This window comes from Chelon labrosus, assembly GCF_963514085.1.
Source record: "Chelon labrosus genome assembly, chromosome: 21".
NCBI lineage: Eukaryota > Metazoa > Chordata > Actinopteri > Mugiliformes > Mugilidae > Chelon > Chelon labrosus.
In genome coordinates this window covers 8,927,050-8,948,456 of record NC_140354.1, presented here as the reverse complement: position 1 = coordinate 8,948,456, position 21,407 = coordinate 8,927,050, and the positions used below count along the sequence as shown (strand labels likewise).

At 42.8% G+C, this 21,407-nt stretch overlaps 1 protein-coding gene across 1 annotated transcript; it reads right to left on the bottom strand.

Annotated features, from left to right (window-relative positions):
* Positions 1–7,449: 7,449 nt before the first annotated feature.
* iqck (IQ motif containing K) lies at positions 7,450–20,242 on the bottom strand (the record flags this gene model as incomplete). The annotated part of the gene is made up of 9 exons (XM_084570022.1): positions 7,450–7,670; positions 11,669–11,780; positions 18,446–18,530; positions 18,829–18,906; positions 19,003–19,055; positions 19,597–19,694; positions 19,776–19,926; positions 20,014–20,096; positions 20,188–20,242. The coding sequence occupies 9 exons, from the start codon at positions 20,240–20,242 to the stop codon at positions 7,450–7,452; spliced, it is 936 nt and encodes a 311-aa protein (XP_084426148.1).
* Between the last annotated feature and the right edge of the window lie 1,165 nt (positions 20,243–21,407).

The window sequence follows — 21,407 nt, the reverse complement described above, 5'->3', positions numbered from 1 at the left end:
ATTGCGATTGGACGAGGAGAGCGCCAGTCACCGGCGGGGTGGGTCTCCGCTCCACGAATCTAGGTCAGACTGCTGTGCTCTCCCACATCTCCGGTGGCCACTGGCGGTTTGAACCAGCCAGGAGAAAAACTGTCACTTTGTATCAGCAGGAAACGGAGCGAGGATATGAAACGGCCTCCCTTCTCTTACTTCCTCCATCTCTGTCCGTGGGAGAGTATGCGAGGGCTGTGATTTCATGATGGGTTTGGGGGGGGGAGGAAAATCAAAGTTCATGTTGCATTCTGGTGCTAAATATTCCTCCACGCAACTCTCTCTCTTCTCTCTCTCTCTCTCCAGTGAGGCACAGAAGTGCAGGAAAAAAAACACTTGTATAGATATCGTAGTCAAACTGTGAGTGACAGAGTATATATAGAGCTGCGGCTGGTGTGTGGAGATATCCGAGAGCCTTAGAGAGATCAGATTTACAGTGCAAGGTAGGAAGAGGAGGATCGAATGGAAAAGGGAAGAGACGGAGGTGCGGCGGAGGCAGTAGATAGCACAGTGAATTATCTGCGACTTCCTTTAGTCGGTCTCCAATCTATGTGAGGAAATGTCTCCCTGGTCTCCCTGCGGAGGACGGCCGTGTCACTCGGCTCTGTGTGGTCGTCTTCTTTATCTGGCCTCCTCCTCCTCCTCCTCCTCCTCCTCCTGTCTCTGTGGTCAGCTTTAGCTCAAGTCCCCCGTGCCAACTTGGACTCTAGTTTCACCGGCGTCTCCGCTTCACGCCCTTCACCATGACACCAGCTCTCTCTCTTTCACCCAGGAAGCTGTGTACATAGTAGTGCTGTAAAGCTTTGCTTGCTTGTTTACTTCTGTCCTTTATTTTTTTTTTCTTAATTTTTAATTTTAACGCAGAGGACTGATCACTGCAAACCGAATTTATATTTCTTTTTCTTTTTTTTTTTATGGTTTGCTTTGTGTTCACACAGTACATTTGCTTGTTGTTACACTATGCTTTTATTTTTCTCCTTGCTGGTGTCTTTTTTTTTTTTTAAACTAGTATTTTGGAAATATTTTGCCAACACTAGATATGCTTTTACGATTATTATTTTTCGTTTGTTTGACCGATTAATGGGAAATGACGTGATTTGTCATTCACAAGGATTTACGTTGCTCCTATTCTCAGTTAAGACAGTGGTCAAAGGGGACAAGAACACACTTATTTTGAACTTTTCACGAAAAAAAAAAAAAAAAAACGACTATGGCTGTGAATAATTTTGGCACTTCATGCAGTAAACAGTGACTTATTCTGTGATACTTTGGGATAACTATAAAAAGCAGAGCAGGGAGGGGAGGATAAACTAATTTTAAAGCCCACCAATAGTCAGCTTGGTGAGCTTTGATGTTAATGTCAACCCTCGGCTAAGTAAAGACTCCGGGGTCAACCCTTGACTGCTGCTGTATGTTTATGTCTTACACACTGGCTATTCTAAAATAGGACTGGTACTTGCAGGCCAGCTTCATGCCCAAAGAGAGCTTGTAATGCAATGCACAGGCTCTGTTTGGGCCCGCTCCGAAACAGGCTACACGCCTCAGATCCATGCAAGAAGAGCTGTCCTCAGGGTTTTGGATGGTCAGTGGTAAAGGGACAAAGCTCCTCAACACAGTCTCAACACTCAAGAGCTGGGGAGGGGAGAGGTTTCAATTCTTGTGATGTTTTCACTCAGTGTGGAGTACAAAAAAAATAAATAAAAGAAGAAATAACATGATGTGACTTAGTAGATTTTGCACTTGTCGACTACCTATCTGTGCATGCTTATCACCATTTCTACATATACGACCTTTCTCAGACGTACTTTTGAATACTAACTCTATTTATGTAAAGGTCATGTGACAGCAGTCGTTATTTCTGTGTATATCAGATGACACACTCAATGTCTGTGCTTTCTTAAACACAAAAGAGAGCTGGTTGGTGAGAAGCAAAGAGATTAAAGGCAGGGGGAAAAGGTCCAGAAGAGTCCCCAAAGAGGAACACAATGCCATCCTCACTGGACCTGATAATAACTTCCTCTATTGGTTTGAAAAGTCAAGGGTTAAAAAAGAAAAAGAAAAAAAAAAAAGAATCTTCTGGCTGATATTGTCTCTGTGTTTAAAATCAAATAGACTGTGGTGAAATTTGCACAAAAGCTTAAATGTTGAGTTCGTCGTCCCCCGGGCAGCCCATTTGAAACACCCATCCTCTCTGGGCTGACATGTCCTTGCCTGTCCTCTCCTGATTTGTCTTGCCTTCAGACTGTTCCAGTGGGGCAGCTGACAGGGGTAATATTGGTCTTCACAGCTATGACTGTGCAGTGACGCAGCATGCCTATGTATAGAACTTGATTCCCCTGATCAGAAAAAAGAAAAACTGTTAACTCTCTTGTTTCTGTAACTGATTCAGGAAAAAAAAGTTCAATAAACGTGTCATGTTTGTAGTTAACTTTTAATTGGAAGTGGTGTTTTTTTTTCTTAGTGGTTGTTCTGGTGAGCGTCAAAGTAAAGGCCTCCTACTGACACCATTTTGAATGCTAAAGGCTCATTTAAGGTACTGCAGGACATAGACACCATTACCTATGCACGTAACATACGCTGGTGTGAAGGCACTTTTATAGTACTGCGGGTCAATGGCGCTGTAACCTACACACATAGCCATCGCCGGTGTGAGCCATTTATACTTGTGCGCTCGTCAGTCTGGCTCACTCTGTAACAGCGCCACCCAAACGAGTCAGCGCTGTGTCTTTTTTCCCAGTCCGGATCAGTTTTTGTTTCTACTTCCTGTTTCACTTTTCACTTCCTGCTTCACTTTTAACAGTGGCGACTGAATTTCGCAGAAGATGAGTCATACAAATGTTTGTATTTCCGAACCTCCTCAGTCAACCCTTCCACGATGTGTTCCATCTTTATTGATCCAAAACAATCAGTTTGAAAATTGCGGAGACGGAGAAGCAGCCGGAAATACTAAAGCGGACATACGATACTACCGCAGAGTTAAATTTCGGGGGAGGTGCACGTCAGCTATGGCGCTAGGTCCTACATAGGGGACTGCGTTGTCGCCGTAGCCTCTGCGCCAAGTTAACGCAGAAGTATAAACCGCCTGTGAGCCATTTATACTTGTGCGCTCGTCAGTCTGGCTCACTCTGTAACAGCGCCACCCAAACGAGTCAGCGCTGTGTATTTTTTCCCAGTCCGGATCAGTTTTTGTTTCTACTTCCTGTTTCACTTTTCACTTCCTGCTTCACTTTTAACAGCGGCGACTGAATTTCGCAGAAGATGAGTCATACAAATGTTTGTATTTCCGAACCTCCTCAGTTAACCTTTCCTCGACGTGTTCCATCTTTATTGATCCAAAACAATCAATTTGAAAATTGCGAAGACGGAGAAGCAGCCGGAAATACTAAAGCGGACATACGATACTACCGCAGAGTTACGTTTTGGGGGAGGTGCACGTCAGCTATGGCGCTAGGTCCTACATAGGGGACTGCGTTGTCGCCGTAGCCTCTGCGCCAAGTTAACGCAGAAGTATAAACCGCCTGTGAGCCATTTATACTTGTGCGCTTGTCAGTCTGGCTCACTCTGTAAATACGCCACCCAATTGATAGTCGGCGCTGTGTCTTTTTTGCCAGTCGGGTTAAATTTTCTACTTCCCGCCTCACTTTCAACAATGGCGACCGAAACTTTCACCGAAGACAAGTCATACAAATGTTTGCATGTCTGAACCACCTCAGTTAACCTTTCCTCGATGTGTTCCATCTGTATTGATCCAAAACAATTAATTCAATAATTGCGGAGATGGAGAAGCAGAAGCAGCTGGCAATACTAAAGCGGAAACACGCTGCTGCCAAGCGGATCGATCGCAACTCTTGCGGTCTGCGACATCGTGACATGTAGTTACATTTCTGGGGAGGTGCACGTCAGGCTATGGCGTTAGGGTCTGCGTAGGGTCTGTGTATGGTCTGGGCTGCCGCCGTAGCTACGTCAAATTGAAGCCTAAACCGCCTATCAGGATGGCCCCATTCACTTACACCGACAACTCAACACATTATGAGGTCGATTAAAGTGCTTCTAAATGCAAATGACACTCTGGGGTACAACTCCTGACCTATTACCCGCTTAATTGATGAAGAAATATTAAAGTAATATCCCACATCTGTCCATTAAGGAGGCTTTGAGTGAACTGTACAATAACATTGAGCCACTGAAAAATAGGGGACTGTGTATGAAACTGGCTGCAATTCCTAAATCTTTCCTCCAATCTGGATTCAATTCAATTTGATTTATACAGCGTCAATAACAATACTATTCACATCTGCACTAGGCTGGCCGGGTAGGGACAGAAAAGGTGAGAGAATAGAGTAAAGGACAGGAGGAGAAGAGAGCAGCAGGTGGAACAAGATGATACACACTGTAAATATGTCATACATCCAGTACATATATAGCCTCTAATCATGATACAAGGAGGATTACAAGATATAGCTGATGCATCAAACATGAGAGAGTGATAATGAATTAAAAAAGAATGGATAGAGCTAGCGTTTAAAATATTAATTGTAAAAAGGTTTAGTGGATATACAGAGTTCTAATGGACTGCTATAATAGATGATGAATGAATAGATGATGAATTAAAGCTGAGAGTCTGCACTTAAAGTCCACATTGTTTACTTGAATAGGTATAGAAAACACACAGAATAACAAAAAATGTGTCCGTGTCTAAACATATGCAAACTTAAAGGAACAGTATGTAAGAAATGTATTTCAATTAATCATAAAATGGCACTGATATGTCACTAGACATGAAGAAATCATGTTCATTTCAAATACTTATATCACTGACAACAGTGGTCCGGCCAGGATATTGTCATTTAAAAGTGAAAGTTGCAGCCCTCAACTGATGTTATTGTTGTCATGTTGTGTTTTGGCCTGAGGCGCCACCCTCCACCTATCTACTAATCACGAAGTCAGTAGAGTTTCGTCTTCCGGGTTGCCAGCTCTGCTCTAGTTACCGCAGCTGCAGCTACGAACGTGTTGGATAAAACATGTATAACGTTACTAAACCTAAAAGACCTCGTTATGAATCCGAAATACGTCGTGACAAAGTCCGGAATGGCATGGAATTGACCCTCGACTTTTGGATGCTATATTCTACCATGTTTGTTGGTATAGGCTAAAAGCCCCGTGCTTCCGTACATATAGACAGTGGATTTTCCATGGTCGCCCGTGCTAAATGCGTTCATAAAAAGCGATATCGCACCACTAGCAGGGTATGAAAACAATCTATGTTCCGACTGAAATGTGGTATTACAGTACATCTTTACGAAATATTTGGCTAATCGCCATTAGTAAATTTTTGCGATACATAATTACTTCGCAAAACATCTCTCGTGAAGCAAAAACTTTATTAACAGAAAAAAAAACTTACTGTGTAGGACTCGTCACTTGCCATTGGAAGCTCCTTGTAGCAGCCTACGTTCCTGCTGGATCCTGCAGCTTAGCTGGCAACGTCGAGTCAGGGGGGAGGGGGAGGGGATACACCGTTCTACAGTATTTTGAAAGTGATTGCAGTACCAGTTTTGGCCACAATCCTACATACTGTTCCTTTAACTGTACGCGATAAGTGTTATCCTAATGAATCTCACTGGTTAAATTCCCACCAGCAGAAGACTAACACCACTTTCTTGTCTGCATAGTAAATATAAAGCCACAGCAAATCAACTTAGTTTAGCTTGGCACAAAGACAAGAAACAGAGAAACTGTCCAAAAAGGACTTGATGCAACACATTCATTAGTGGGCTGTTCATGTGCGTTGGAGCAGAAGCAGCTGAAGGTTAGCCGTTTCCAAACAACCTAGATTCAAATTTATCACACGGGCATGATCTCGTTTAACTTTGCTTAACTACTTTTAATTTAAGTCGATGATAATTTACAGTCTATGATCTAGATGTTGCTGGGCGAACTGTTTTCGTGCTGTCAGTGTATTTCTCACCCACACAGACCTGAAATGTTTCAGTCGTAATCTATACTTCCATCTTAAGCCTGGAATCGCAACCCAGAGCCGGCAGTTATATGGCTGGGCCCTGACAGCTTGGTGCCCACTCCCTTCTGCTGCCGTGTTATCCAGTTACAGTCGGGCCCACAAGCCGCCAGACTCCGTGGAGCTGGCTGCACTATCAGATGTCCCCAGAATGAAATGGGCTGTTTTATCACATTGCCCAGCAGCAGCTGTCTCCCATGCATCCGCATACCTGCGAAGGGAGATACACGACCCTCCTCACGCCTCACCAGGAGGCAGCGCGCGTCAGCGACCTAGATGGCCAAGACAGCCGTCCATCACAAGTTTTGCTATAGTGCAAGACGGAGGGGAAACAAGCAGCGTCCTCTCAGGTACGCCGAGTTGGTTGGAGAGATGGAAATATGCCAGGAGTGCACTTTATTCACTCCGTTTAATTGTTGACACGCGGTCAGGAGGAGACGATTATAACCCGGACAGTTTGTCTTGAAGGAGAGAGAAGGCCTGCAGAGTAAGCTGAGTAGCGTGCAAGCCTTTCATTTTTTGGAAAATTAAATTTCATGAAATTTCCAAGCCTCTGTGGCATTTAAGACGGTGTCTGATGGCTACCTGCCGCAAAAACAGATAGCTGAAGGTGGCGGACCCAGCGAGAGAAGATACCCAACCATGAGGCACAACAAAACATATGAGAAAAATGGAAATATTCAAAGAACACCATCATACAATGTGAAATCCTTGCATGTGTGTTTATTGTGATGTTGTTTTATGCCACATAGTAGTCAGCGCTAACATATATATTTACTTTTAAGCATAATGTCAGTGTAACCTTTTGCTGCCTTGTCAGATAGTTGTCAATCATCCCCAAGTGATCCCAGTGACATTTAAAAACGTGTTTATTCTCTTTTTCCCTGACAGGGTAATTTCCTTTCCCGATAAACAGAATGAGAAGTGCTGCTCTGTATGCCAAGTCACCTTTCACTCTGGCCTCATTTCCTGGCTTGAATGGCAACGCCATGACCTCCTTTGTGGAGTGATATGTATTGCCAAGGAAAATGGAAAAGACAGATCAAGGAAATATGGTTGTCTTCCACAGAGGAATCAGCTGGAGGTGCCCAGAGGAAATATAACCTCTGTTACGTGAGGTTTCACTCACGACATTATAATACGTGAACCGTGCTATATGCTGTTCATTCGTTGGACTCGTGAAGGGAAGTGATCCATCAAAAGGGCAATGAAAGCAATAAACTAATTAGACACGGATCTCAGACCATAAATCCTTGCCTGGCCATGTTCAATTGGTTACAGGCATTTTAATGGCTTGTTTGACTGATCACTTTGGTCAGTTATATCAACCTAACAGAGTTTAATAGCCTCTAAACAGCAGAGAAACCTTGTTCACGGAGCTAATGAGTTCAGTTACCACCAGTCTAGCTCAGGTCGTGAGCTCCTAGTAAAGATGGAGATGCTGCAGAGAGGGATAGAGCCAGGGGGTGGCTGGGGGTCAGCCACTCACCAGCCTCTGGGGTCATCTGGGTGGTGGGGGACATGTGCGGCGCAGTGCTCAGGGGAGTGGCGGAAACCACCTGGATGGACACGTCGGAGTTTTCGGGCTGAGGGCTTTCAGGAAAATCTGTCATGACTGAGCCCACTGGAAACAAAACAAAAGAAAAGCATCTCTTCGTAGTAAAAACTGTAATACATTTATAATTTAAAACAGATTTGAACTAAAAAGACTAAGAAAAACATAACCCGCACAGCTTTTCTTTTCCATGTCAGGTTATATTTTTTTTTTAGATTTTGCGCAACATTTGGGTTCAACTAGACCGACATAGCCTCACTCAGGTCTTATCAGAATATGAGTCTGGTAACAGCTATTGAGATTTCGTTATGGGGCATGTTTTAACCAATTCAGAGGAAAAAAAAAAAAACTCTGCATGCAGCTGGATAGCTCTATAACCAATCTGTGTCGTATTCAAATTCATCTCAACGGTTCTCAGATGACATGATGTCCAACACAGCAAAAAGCCGTAAACATCGTGATTGGACCGGTTTATCTTTGCCAGAGCATAATCAGTTACCGACAGGTTAGTTTGTCGGGCTTCAGGGCTAAGTTCAAACCCAAATGTAGCAGCTAATAGCAGCTAATTCTTTTTTTTTAGAGAGAACTGTTTGTAATTTTCCAATTATTTTGTCAGAATTAAGACAGTAGAGACGTTGTGCTGAGAAAATGGTGTATAACAAAACCACAACTTAAGCAGTAGCTGACATTTTCTCACTGTGACAGCTGCAAAAGCTAACGCCGTTGCCTTTTGTCATCAGCTAGTGCAAGAAAATGGCTTTGACATTATGGAAGCAAATATTTGATTGATGAAATGCCACATTTTAGCCATTTACACTTCAAACAAGAGCCACCAACAATTTTCAAGCTAATGTTTGGAATTCTGGTTGCAGTTGTTTTGAGCTCTTTTAGGCCCATCGGTCCTATCTGGTCTGTTTTGCACTAACGGAGCCTGTTTTACTTTTTTTAATCATCTAAAAATGTGTTTTCCTGTCTCAGATATGAAGTCATGGTGTCATGCTACAGTCAAGGACAGTCATGTGGTGATTTATGAGCTGTTGAAAGCTACACCTGTCCAGCGAGCTGTCACCTTTTGACCCGTCAGTGTGACTCCGCTCTTGGCCTCATTGTTTTCTCTCTAATGCTGATTTCAGACCACGATGCGGCAGAAGAGGTATTGCACGCTGGTCTCCAAGGGTCAAATGAGACGAGTGCAGCTGTTGCCGGATCGACTTAAAGAGCGTGCATACAGTAGGAGTCTCTCTACCCCCCCCCCCCACACTCTCTACCTCTGTCCCTGAACCAAACACAGGGTCATCTATCTGTCATTGTCGGAGTTCACCTCCGCCTACTTGAAGTCAACACAACAACCTGCCAACAAACTGCAACCATTCTTCTGACTCCCTCCTTCTCTCTATTTTTCTCCCGCGCCAGTTATCTATTTTAGATTCTGCTGAAGAGATCAGAAAATCGTTTCTATTCGGGACAGCAGTCTGGGTATACTCCCACACTCTTATACACACACACACAGGCCCCCTACTAAAATGTCAGGTCAGCAGTAGCAGTAGCATCAGCTAGCAGCAGCAGCAACACAGTGTTGCTGTGACACCCGGGTGGAAGAATGTTCGTCACGCTGCCACGGCCGCAGCGAGCGCCCTTTGTTTAGTGGAATGTGTCAGTGTGGAAACAACCTGCGCTTATGATGATGTTGCTCATTGTTTGTGAGCTAAAGAAAAAAACCCAGAGATACAATCGTGGCCGGCTCTGAGGTGCATGTTGGAAGTGTGTATGTTTGTAATAACACACCGCCACGGCCCGTCCCAATGAATAAATAATCATTTATCTCGGTTAAGCACGAGGCGCAGAATGTGTTAAATCTTACTTTATTTTACAGCCAGTGTCATCACTACTGCAGCCAGCGGGTTGCTTATTTTAAACTAATTGTATTGCTTTTTTTATGTGTGTATCATTATTTTTTATTGCTCCCGTTTAAACTCGTCCAATATAAAAAAAACAAACAGTAATTTATAAAGCAATTGCAAATGACCTCATTTTAACTTCTTTTTTATTACAGAAAGTAGTGAAACACACTCTAATGAGATATTGCACTTATACTGTATGGAGGTGAAATGAAATCCTTCTTATTTTTGGTTGGGGAATAAATGCTGCTTTCATCTGTAACTGAGACATGGGGTTATCTCATTAGTCTTGTGTGTGTATGGATGTTCTAAAATCTGGATTTTTTTACTAATTTATGTGTTATTTCTAGCTTTCCATTCTGATTTTTAATGTGTGCACTGACTAACTACTTCTCATTCATTTGTAATTTGTGCCCTGTGCTGTTAACCTTTTTCCTCTTTCAGTAAACACACTACACTAGCTGTCTAGTTGTTGTGACTGTAAATTTAGCTCCAGTAGCATTAGTCTGAGGCCTCTACCCTTTCTGAGGCTGTACTTGGACACAGTAGTGCTTTAAAGTAAACGCTAATGGTAGCATGTTAATATGCTCTTAGTGATAATGAGCAGATTTAATGTTCATTACATTAGTTCAGCATGTTAGCATGGTAAGTTGCTAATTACAGCAAAGGCCAATGTAATTAGTTTTGCAGGTATTTGGTCATACAGTATATCCAAGTATGGGAACGTTTGTCATTTTGACCTGGTGATGGTGCTTGTGTGAAAGTGAGTTAATTATGAAGCAGATATCTGTAGCCGGACGCCCCGCAAATACCTTAAACAAAGCAGCCATAATCATTTTAAACTGTGTAAACTGTTGCTTTCAACTACAACACCATTCTCACACCTAGGATGCCACTAGCAGTGATTTGATGGCATGACGCCGTGGAGTGTTGATGAAATTCAGCAAGCTGTAGCATCAAGAAGTGTAAGAAATGCTGAACTAATCAACTTTGAAGGAACGTCCGATGGGGGTGCCTGAAACAGTTGATTGACATGATATGACACAAGCAGAGTTCTTCAAATGTTGAATGATGCGCAGAACGGTAAGTCTTGTCCCAAATATTTGTTGCCTGTTATCAGGATTTCCTCTGGATATAGTGGAAGCGCTGGCACAGCCAACACTTGGGTTACAGTTCCTCGTTATAGGGACATTAATCGAATTCAATAGAAATCCAAAATGTTAATCTCGTGGCTGATGCTAGGGGAAATGTCATAAAGCTTCATCATTGGGCATTATGGACATTTGCAAAAAATTACATCACAATCCATCAAACGGTTATGTTATCTTACTTGCATGCTTATTTCGTCCCCTTTGTAATAAAGCTAAAATTTTATTTTTCCATTCAGCAGAGCTCAGTCTTCTGTTTGGTCATTTGTATTATAAGAGTGAAGGGTTGGAGAAATATCTTGTGCAGTGTGCCTGTTTGTATATCCAAGGACAAAGTTTAGTCACTATCCTTGAGCTGTAATGCCAGTCAGTCACACTGGACATGGCTCTGCATTCTCAGCTGCTCTGCCCTGTCCGTCATGTGCGCACACACACATAAACGCACATTTACTCTACACACACACACATATCATTATATACTTCTCCCTCCCTTTGTCCCTCCACTCCAAACTCTTTCTTCACATGCATCCCCAGCCCCCATCCTCTGCCATCTCTGTAAAACAAGCACAGCTTGAGCCCTGCAGACATTCTCTTTCTCCATTTCATTTGTGATCTACTCTCACTTCCTTTATCTCCGTCGCTGCCCTCATTCTCTCTGTGTGTCACTGCTCCCACAATCTTCATCCTTTGGCTTTAACATCAAAGCAGTGCTGGGATGAACTCCGTATCACTGCAGCAGTTTGTGTGAAACTCGATCGTGCATGGGCTGAGGCAGCACGCAGTGTGTGTATATATGTGTAAACGCTGAATAGTATAAATCAGTGCGATATCTGTGCGTTCTAGCGTGTCCGTATGAACGTGTGGCGGCATCCTGCCTGCATGTCAGCAGCTGTTGTCAGGCGCAGGGCAAAATTCAGGATCAATGGTATTATGTTGCCACCAAGCCCAAGGCCTGGCAATCAGTGATACCAGGCGAGTGTTTGAACAGTGTGTGTGTGTGGGTGTGTGTGTGTGCGCTCACCTCGGCTCTCTTGTTGTGCCCAGAACCGCTCAACGGTTTTGGCAATGTCATGCCTTTCTCTCAGTTCTTTCTGCCACTGCCGCAGCTCCTGCACATCTGGGCGCGCCCTGACCTGTAGCCCAGCACACGTGTGGACGCAGCACATGCATAGATTGACATAAGCAAAAGTAATCAATAGGTTAATTACGCTGCAAACCAAATAAAAAGCAAGCATTGTTCAAAGTGGCCCATTTACCATCATATATTGACTTGTATGGTGGCTCGTGCACTGTGGCTGGAAACACCACAACCTGCATACTTTATCGCACACTAAGATGAACCAACTAAACAAAAACATGCCATTTTATTGCCCGTAGTCTTAAGCTTCTACATGTGTTATTTTTTTAATCTTTTATCTTAGTTTGGCTTAAATAACTCTTTTTATTTCTCAGCACTCTTAAAAGACATAACTGTAGTATAGATAGGTCGGTTAAACAATCTACTGTTGTAGATTATTTTAAATGTCATCTTTCTATCATTAAGATTTATTAATGTTATTATGACTGTAAGTAGCAAGTATATGGATCGAGGCTCTGCGTTGTTTTGTTCAGAGAACGCCACTGTTTAGAGCGATTAAGCGCATCGATGGGTGAGTGTGTTTGTGTGCCATATACGTCAACTGGCGAAATTCTGCTGCAGATTCATGCGGCCCATTGAATGTCAATAAGCCGTCTTTGATTCTTCTCTCTGTCCAGGCTGTAGTTGCCATGAATTGCGCTTTTGTTCTCGGCGGAAGCCCCTGTAGTTGGTTGTGTGTGGGCTGCTTGGCTTCCTGAGAGATCACCAAACAGGTTTGCTGTTTTAGATGAAAAGAAAACGTCCCTGAAGAGCTCACCCTCCTCCTCCTCCTCCTCCTCCTCCTCAGGCCTCCATCTTCTTCATATTTTCTTCCTCTATCCCCTCTGTCCTCCTTCTTCCCAGGTGTGCCGCTCCTGATTTTCTAGTGTTTGTTCTTCCTCCATCCACCTTTTCTCTACATTGCATTCTCTCCAACCTCTCCTCTCTCTTGTTTTCCCCCCGCTCCATTCGACCCCAACTTTCTCCCAAGTGCCTTGTTAGCTATTAGTGGGCATGAAAGTGGGCCTGTTATATAAGGCAGTGGATTTAGGAATGGGTAAGACATGTGAGCGCCAATAGTTAATTCACTGGGTGTCACAGTGCGGCAAACAGCCCCTCTGCTGATGGGAGCATAGAAATGGAAATGAGGGGTGAGGGTCAGCGAGGATTGGGGGGTTGGAGTCTGTTTGTTCACCGTCGCTTGTGTGTTCTGCTTGGGTCTGTGTGCCATTTCTACCCCGTCTCATACCTCCTTTTTACTGCTTCTATTTCTGTCAGCTTCTTCTAAATCAAGGGAATATTTGATGGCCCTGGAACCACTGCTTCATCGTGCGCCACACAACAAAATCAATCATACTTCTTAGAAAGCTGACTTTTTGAATATAAAAGCTTTCCACAGGGTGCTGACAGTGTTGTGTGTGACAGCGGGAGACAAAGAGCTGAGCTGAGTGTGTGTGCGTAAAGTGTTTTGAGGCCTGTCTGTGTGCATCAGCACGTCTGATTAGCAGAGGTAGGGTATTATTTTGACCGATGGAGTCAGTCGAGGACTTTGTGTATGTTTATTTATAATGCGTGTGAGCTTATGCACATTTGCATTTTGGTGCATGAAACCAAATTGTGTTTTTTTTTTTGTATCTATACTTCTCCCGTGTGAGCCTTTGCCAACGCAGGATCTTGTAGTTGCGATCATCCATGTCACTGCACACGTGGCAGAGTCTGGTTTAGTGTGCATGTGAGTCCATCCCCTCATGCTGTGTGTTTGCATGACGGCTAGGATTAAAGTGATTAGAAAAATTACCAAGACATTGCAAGGTCACAGAGATCCGCATGCATTCTTTGAAATGCAAAACAAAACCACAGGCGCACACGTACACACGCTGAAAGTGACACAGCAATGTAATATAAATCACTAAAAAATAAATAAAAAATGAATGCCATCTTAAGTGGTTTTGGCATTTTCTCCCCAGCAACTCCAATTGTATACATTCGTGCAGTGACACAAACCGTGCACGCTCCTTCTCACGCAGTCCCACTGCAAAGCCTTTCAAGCCGCATTCCTTTTTGTGCAAAGCTGCCTGTGAGACTGAGCCCCTCGCCCGCTCTCACACTCCGCGGCAGCACAATAGCTTCTGTTTGGAGGATCTGGCTGCTGCAATATCACAAGCAACACTGACACGTTACATAAAGACACAGCCACAGTCTGCTCTAGCTACCCTTCACGCTCCATCCCCCCAACCAATCCATCATCTGTTTTGTTGACCAGTGTTTCCATCAAGGCTTAACAAGGTGAGCAACCTCTGCCCTGACTCACGCCCCTGTAGTCTCAGGAACAGTAACTGGTCGCTTTGTGACCCCACTTCCTTTTGCAAAAACACTTTAAGCTTAACGCAATATAAAATACTCTTTATACTACGGATGACAATGGATATCACAGGACTAAGTAATAGGTTATTCACCCTATGATCAGTGCACCTAACTTTGGAGCATGACCTGACAGCCCCTGTGCAGTGAGGACCAAGCAAGGACATCAGCTACTGAATGTTCTGTGACATATTTTCCACATGAGTGTCACTGCACGTGGTGCGTCACTGACTTAACACCGAACATCAATTCAAACCATTCGTCTATCGCTGCATCGGATCATTCAGCTGGAATCACAGACCTACTTCTGCAGTTCTCTTGCTGAGAGGGAGTGTGTGTGTGTGTTTGTGTCTGTTTGTGCGCGCGATTCTTTCAACCAGCTCCATTAGTTCACGTCAAGTGGAATACCAATCAGCCCTCGCAGTGCCCCATTTCTTAACAATAACTGGGTCTGCTAGTCCAAGAAGACTTTGCTCTGAATTTCCCTCGTGCAGGGGAAGTGAAAGGACTGACATTTTGAGTCAATATCACCTTAATCCCCGTGAAAATGGAATAAATATATGATTTTAAAGCAAAGGTTTGGCATTTGAGGACATATGATTATTTTCTGTGGGGCACAGGTTGAGAAGATCCACCCACTCCGATGTCTGTGCAGTAAATACTACCTTAAAAAAAAATGTCAGCTTAGCAAACAAAAAAATGGAAAAATGGGAAACAGCTGGCTTTCCTTTATTGAAAGACACATCAAAATCTAACAAAAACTCTTTCACTCCACTATGTTGACCTTCTCATTGGTCGTCTGTGCACTAACTACTGGGCCCTCTACCCTTTGTCCAGGCTAGAGCTCCTGCTGTTTCAGTTCCTTACTGTTGCAGCCTTGACAAACAATTACAACATGGAAGACCATTCCTACAGAAAAGCACTGAAAGCAACAGAGACTAGAGCTAACGTGGAGGTTAGCAACTGTGCTAATGTTGGAAGGCATTGGATAGACGACTTTTCTCCAGTTTTCAGTTTTATGTTTATTTCCTCCGCTGTACTCACACTTGTCGGCCGTATGTTTTTTTTTCTAGTTTTGTAAGAATCACAGTTAAGAGTTTCAGTGCTAACTAATGTTTTTAATGTTTTTTCTATGGGAACAGACCCCTGCATTGCCACTGTTTGTCTAACCTAGCAACAGTAGCCTGGACTTGACAAAGGATGGGAGCCCTCTGGTTGGCGGTCAGCCGACCATTCAGAAAGCCAACAGAGGGTCAATTAATGTTTTCTTTGACATAGTTTAATCTGTACAAAATCAGGAGTCATGCGGCGCACTATTTCTAGGCTGAGAGCAGCCTGGAGCCTCCTCTGGCTTCCTGACTGCTTCCATGGAAGTAGCTTACAAGCTTCTAGCTGTTGTTTTAATATTTATCAGACATATACTGTGCATGTGTGATATCAGACCTTCCATCTACTCATAAAGAGTTATATAACTCTGTATGAGAGTGTATTTCCCAAAATATTGAATATGTGACAAAATCACACAAGACAACACATCATGCACATAAATAAGATAATCCCTGACAAACATTTAACTGATCCGAGTTAAATTTGATTGGCCTGTGGAGAGATTTATTATGATAGGTAATGTTTTGCTCTCCAGGACAAGGCTGTGCCGTAGCCAGGACATGGCCGGCCACAAGTGCTTGTGTGTAAGCTTAATAAATCTTCAAATGGACAATGTGGACATAATTAAGATAAAAGCCTGCTCCTCAGCTTGACCGCACGCCCCTAACACTGACAGGCAAGTGTAATGAGAATATCTTGCACAACAGTACACAACTACTCTAGCTCAGCTGACTCCGCTCGAGCAATCCTGAGAAGTCTTAGTGATCAGAGTGTGTGTGTGGTGTGTGTGTGTGTGTGTACATATGTGTGCATTACAGTGGCAGGCATGGATGAATGGATTAGAGCTGGGTTAAGGCACACAGTGTAAAGAAGATTATGTAATATGTTTAGACCCAGCAGCTCTTTATAGTTATATGTGAGTGAAACAAAAGACAATCGCATTGTCTGGGTCAGAGATGTGAGTCAGCGTGTGCGTCTCTGTGTGCACTGCTGCTGCTGCTGCTGCTGCTCTTCTTCTGTCCTCAGTGTTTTGATGAAAGAGATTAATAACGGAGGGATAAAACTCCTCTCTGTGAGAATACTCTCCATCCCTGCTTCCTGGCCATCAGTCTGTCTGTCTTCCTTAGCCGAATACTCATACACGCACCCTATGCAGTCAGCGCTGCGTCAGGCAGGTTATGTAACAGCCGAGAGTCTAAGTGTGAGGGGAAGAAAGAGGGCGTGTGTGTTGGGGTGGATGGAAATGAACAGAACAGCATATAATAAACTTATATTTAAAATGCTTTCTACGGAAAGATCCAGAGATTCTGGGTTCAAACCTGAATCCATGCTGGGTTTATTGATGATTTCTAAATGGCATGTTGGAGTAAAGGGTTGTTTGTCTTTGTGTTAGCCCTGTGACAAACTGCCAACTTGTTCAGGGTGCACCTATCCCACCTCTCACCCACTAACAGCTGGGATAGGCTCCAGCCACCGTAACCCTCTGCAAGATAGGCAGTAATCGATAATGTATCGATGGATGTACATGAAAATCTCAAATTGAGTCAGATTTTACTACAAAATATGTTGACAGAGTACACAGATAAGAGATCTGTAAACTACGATGCCGTGACTGGGGAATTCTGTACTATAATAGGAGACATTAACGTGTTAATGATTCACTGCCACATGCTGTTTGAAAACCCATAAGCACACATCCCAGTGGGAGCTTCACAGTGCTACACAGTCGACCCTGTTTGCGCTGCTGTTCTCGTCTCTGCTCCGCTGACCAGTGTGTCGTTAACTGCTGTTTCTCTCAAGTCGAGGTAAAAAGCAGAAACACTTAAACTCTTGTCCGGCCAACCCAAAATATCTCCACCCTGTGTATCTTAAATAACTCATGATCTTCCGTTTCTTCAAGAGGCCGGTTCAGCAGGTTCAGACCCAGGCACACATGTAGCTCTCAGATGCTTCAATCATCTATTTATCTCTAATTCTGGCACAGCTGCATTTCCCCTAATCTTCCTCCTTCCCTAATCTGAGGCAATTTTGCAACATCAGCTTGCCTATTATATTTTTAAATGTTGTCACATCCAAAGATGTTCCAAACATACACTGAGCTTCTCCTTTCCATAAAATCCTCCCTCTCTCCCTCCAGTGGCAATCATTTTCTTTCTGGCTGTGCGTCTCTCTTCCTCTAGATCCCTTGGGGTGCCCGTCTGCAGCACTATCCGTGGCCCTGCTGCACCTCTCTTAGTTCGGGGTAAACACAGCGAGGCTGCTGGCTCACTGCTGCCTCCTTGTGCGAGCAGGAGCCATCTAGATTTTGTGTCGTCAAGGAAAATAAAAGAGGAAATGTTGCCCTCTCCAGTCCAAAACTGGACGCACACGCGGACTCATTCAATACATCTTTTCTTCTCGCCCACACAAATTTAGATCCATGCCCACATGTGCAAAAACAAAATGTAATTGTAAAACGACAGTCCAGCTGGTGTATTTTTCTCTCAATGGTTTATGAGAATCCTCCCACGAGCGCATATGCTAGAAAACAAGAGCTTTTGTTCAGAAAAACAAAACATGACCCTTGCTTGTCCACTGGAGATTTTTGTTTATCTGTGTGGAGAAATTGCTGTTGCTAGCCTCTGGTGGTGTCTGCGTGTGTCTATTTATATCGCAGTGCCGAGCACTACAGACTCCAGCACCCACACAGGAAGAAATTAAAGCCTGGCATCACTGATGACATAATCAAGCTGCTGAATGAAATTGTAACCCCTGTGGAAGAGGGGCTTTTTTTTTTTTTTTTTTTTTATAAGACAGATGGGATTATACAACAAGACTGCACATTTGCGCAGAAGGGTGCCTATTGTATTACGCACACAGAAGCAGACAGCCCCACTGTGGTCTTGAAAAGTGACTGCAGGAGTTCTTCCGACTTTCTTCTTTTCCACAATGTAACTATTCATTTGAAAAGTTTGGCAGGCAATCGTGGCTAAAGTGGTGCGTAAATGTGAAGAAAACACTGTAGTGTAATATATATCCATGGCTAAGCAACATCTTTGCACTTTTTCTTGGATTTTAATGTAAAACATCCCTGATTTTTAAGCCTTTGTGTTTTTAGATTCATTTTCAGAGCTGTGTAAGAACAAACCCTGCCTGCTTTGCCTTTTGAACTACTTGCTGTAATAGGACGGACGCATGTAAACAGCATTTTGCTTGCAGTCGGGTCCAGTTTACCTTGTATCCCCTCCAGAATGCCTGGATGAGCAGAGCAGCTTGATCCTCGCTCAGCCGCAGAAACAGAGGGAGGGGAGACCTGGGGCTAGAAGATGGGAAGCAATGAGAAGAAAGCATGATGAGACAAGACAGGAGGCTACGAGACTATATAGACTTACATATCAAAACATTAGGAACACTAGTGAAAACAAATGCATTGTAATATAACACTAAATCTTCGCTTCATGATGGGGGATTTAATGCAGGACTGTTACATTACAATGCATTTATTTTCCCTACATGCTGTTTGCACTCATGTTCACTAGTGTACTTAATGAACTGGATAGTGAATGTATATATCCAAAGTTTTGTGTGCGTGCACAGCAGGTTGAGGGGAGACTCACTGCATGCTGAGCCAGTCCTTGACAAAGGGGATGTTGTGAAATTCCACTGGGACCTGTCCTTGCCTACAGGGGCTTTGGCTGAAAGAAAGAGAATGCAATATGGCATCTGAGAGGATTTTGCAATGTGAGTGCTACAGAATGTGGAGAGTTGTTTGTGTGTAGTAGGGTTCTTACTTGTAAAGCCACTCCGTTAGGAAATCCCATGGGTTAAAGGCTGTTACTTTCCTCTGTGACACAAAACAGAAGTCGCAAGTTTCATTCAAAATATCTGCTGAATAAATTTAAGAAAATAACTATAGTATTTAAAGTGCCTATTTTGGCCCCAGTCATGGAGAAGTTCAACTGACCTCAAATCCTCCTGAGCAATTTATTGTAACACTGAACCAGATTTCATAAGCTGATCACATGATTTGTGTGTACCACTTGTTATATTTACAGCAATGCCACTGCATACCACCAACGCACTGGGACTAACACTCAGTGGAAAACAATTGGACAACAACATGGGTTATGGTTTTGCGTAAGGAGCTGTTTTGTTTCCTCCAGTTAACACAAGTCTGTGCATACCCCACTGCAGTGAACTGTATAAACTACATTGCTCAGACAATCTGGTAGTCCATCTGTCTTTGTTTTAACCTTGTATTTAGATTTTGCAAGGCATATTTTTCACATTTTGTGCAGTGCAAAACAAATCATTTGCATTTTTTTAAATTAATCTGGGGTCATTTTAGTCTCTGGCTGCATGTAGTCTTCAGGAAAAATACAGACCTCAAAACAGTCGTGTTGTTGGGCTTCCCTCAGCAAAGCCTCCAATCCAGGAATCAACACAGGAAACACCATCTTCTCCAGGTAACATGTGACATGACCTGACACAAACACAGACGTGTAGAATTTACATATGAACCAGGTTAGCAGGGGTATTTGCACAAAGTGGCAACTCATCTTACGTTCATGGATTTGTGGAAGCGAAGTAGCTTCGGCTGTTGAGGTTCGCTTCTGGTCTGGAGGATGATTTCCCAGCACAGAGTAGTCAGTGAGAGCAGGGTGGCGAAGGATAGGGTCAAACTCTCTCAGAGCTTCATCATCATCCACGGACACCTAATAAAACCACAATTATTTGTGAAGATGCTGGTGATAGAATTCAGATTAATCCACACAGACACAGTTTGTATTTATACATCTCACCTTGGCTGTGGTGAGTCCGCAGAAAACTGGGGAGTGTGGAGGACTGGGAGGACTGGGAGGACTGGGCTGCTCAGCATCAAACTCTTCAAAAACACACCAAACAATTTTTTTATTTTTTTATTTATTGTTTCTAAGTCAGTAAAGCTTAAGCAGATAGTGCAGTTATCATCTTACCTTCACACACTTGTTGCCAGAGTGATTTTTCGACGCCAGTTGTCTTCGCAGTCATTCTTCCTGAGTTCACGAGAGGTTGCCATGGGCGCTCTAGTTGCTAAGGAAGTACCTCGACACTTCCGGTGTAAACACAACAAGACCACAAGGGAACGCGTCGAATTTTATTTTTAATAGTTAATAGTTTTAATAGTATTAATAGAGAGTCTGTTTTAGGAATTCCACAGGTTAATGTTAAATATTGACAGGAAAAAATATATATACACATATATAATTTACAATTCTGTCTTATAAGCTGTTAGTAGCGTGTTTAAAAAAAAAAGAAAAAAGGACAGCATATTCCTCGTATCCGCCACTAGATGTCAGTAGATGATGCTTACCTTTGAACCGGACAAAATCTACTGTAATTCTAGAGAAATAAATGTATAAAATACCTGACGATCTATCCATACCGTAGTTCACATTACTATGACTTCAAAGTAAAAGTTTAAAAATAAAACCAATGAGGAAGATGCGTTTTCTCTTATCTACAGTCACATTTGTGCAGTTTATACAGTAATTATACTGATCTAATAATTAGTGACAAGTGTTAAAAAAAGAATAAAAGCAAATCAGTATTTTCTGTTATAAATTACTCTTTGTCAAAGATAATGCTGACAAAATAAACCTCTCATAAGAAGCCAGACAGTGAATGCAAGCTTTTATTCAAGGCAATGGCAGTGGCAGGGATTGTACAAACTAAAAATGTTGTTTAATTTTTGGCCATCCAAAAAATGTATAAAATACAGTAGTTATTTATTATCATTTGGTATGTTCTGCTTATTATTTAAAATACATTTTGTTTGCTTTGTAACAGAACAGATCGTATGCGAACTAGGCTATCGTTCCAATTTATATTTGTGTGTTCACCTACACTTTTCAAGCAGGTTAAATATATATCATAATAAATTAATCCTTTATTTCTATACATTTTCTTCATCAGATGCAGACGGTGCAGAAAGCATAAAGCTTTAAAAATGAACACACCTGTTTGCTATTCACAAAACTTAAAGGTGCTTTTCTCAACATGTGCATATGTGATTTATTTTTTGAGACCACAAAGGCTGATTCTGCTTTGTTGTTCTGATTTTGGCCTAAATTTATACAGTATTGCTGGTTGGATGGACACAGGCGACCATTTATTAAGCCCCCTCACCTTATTAAGATTTAAGTATTTTGAGAAA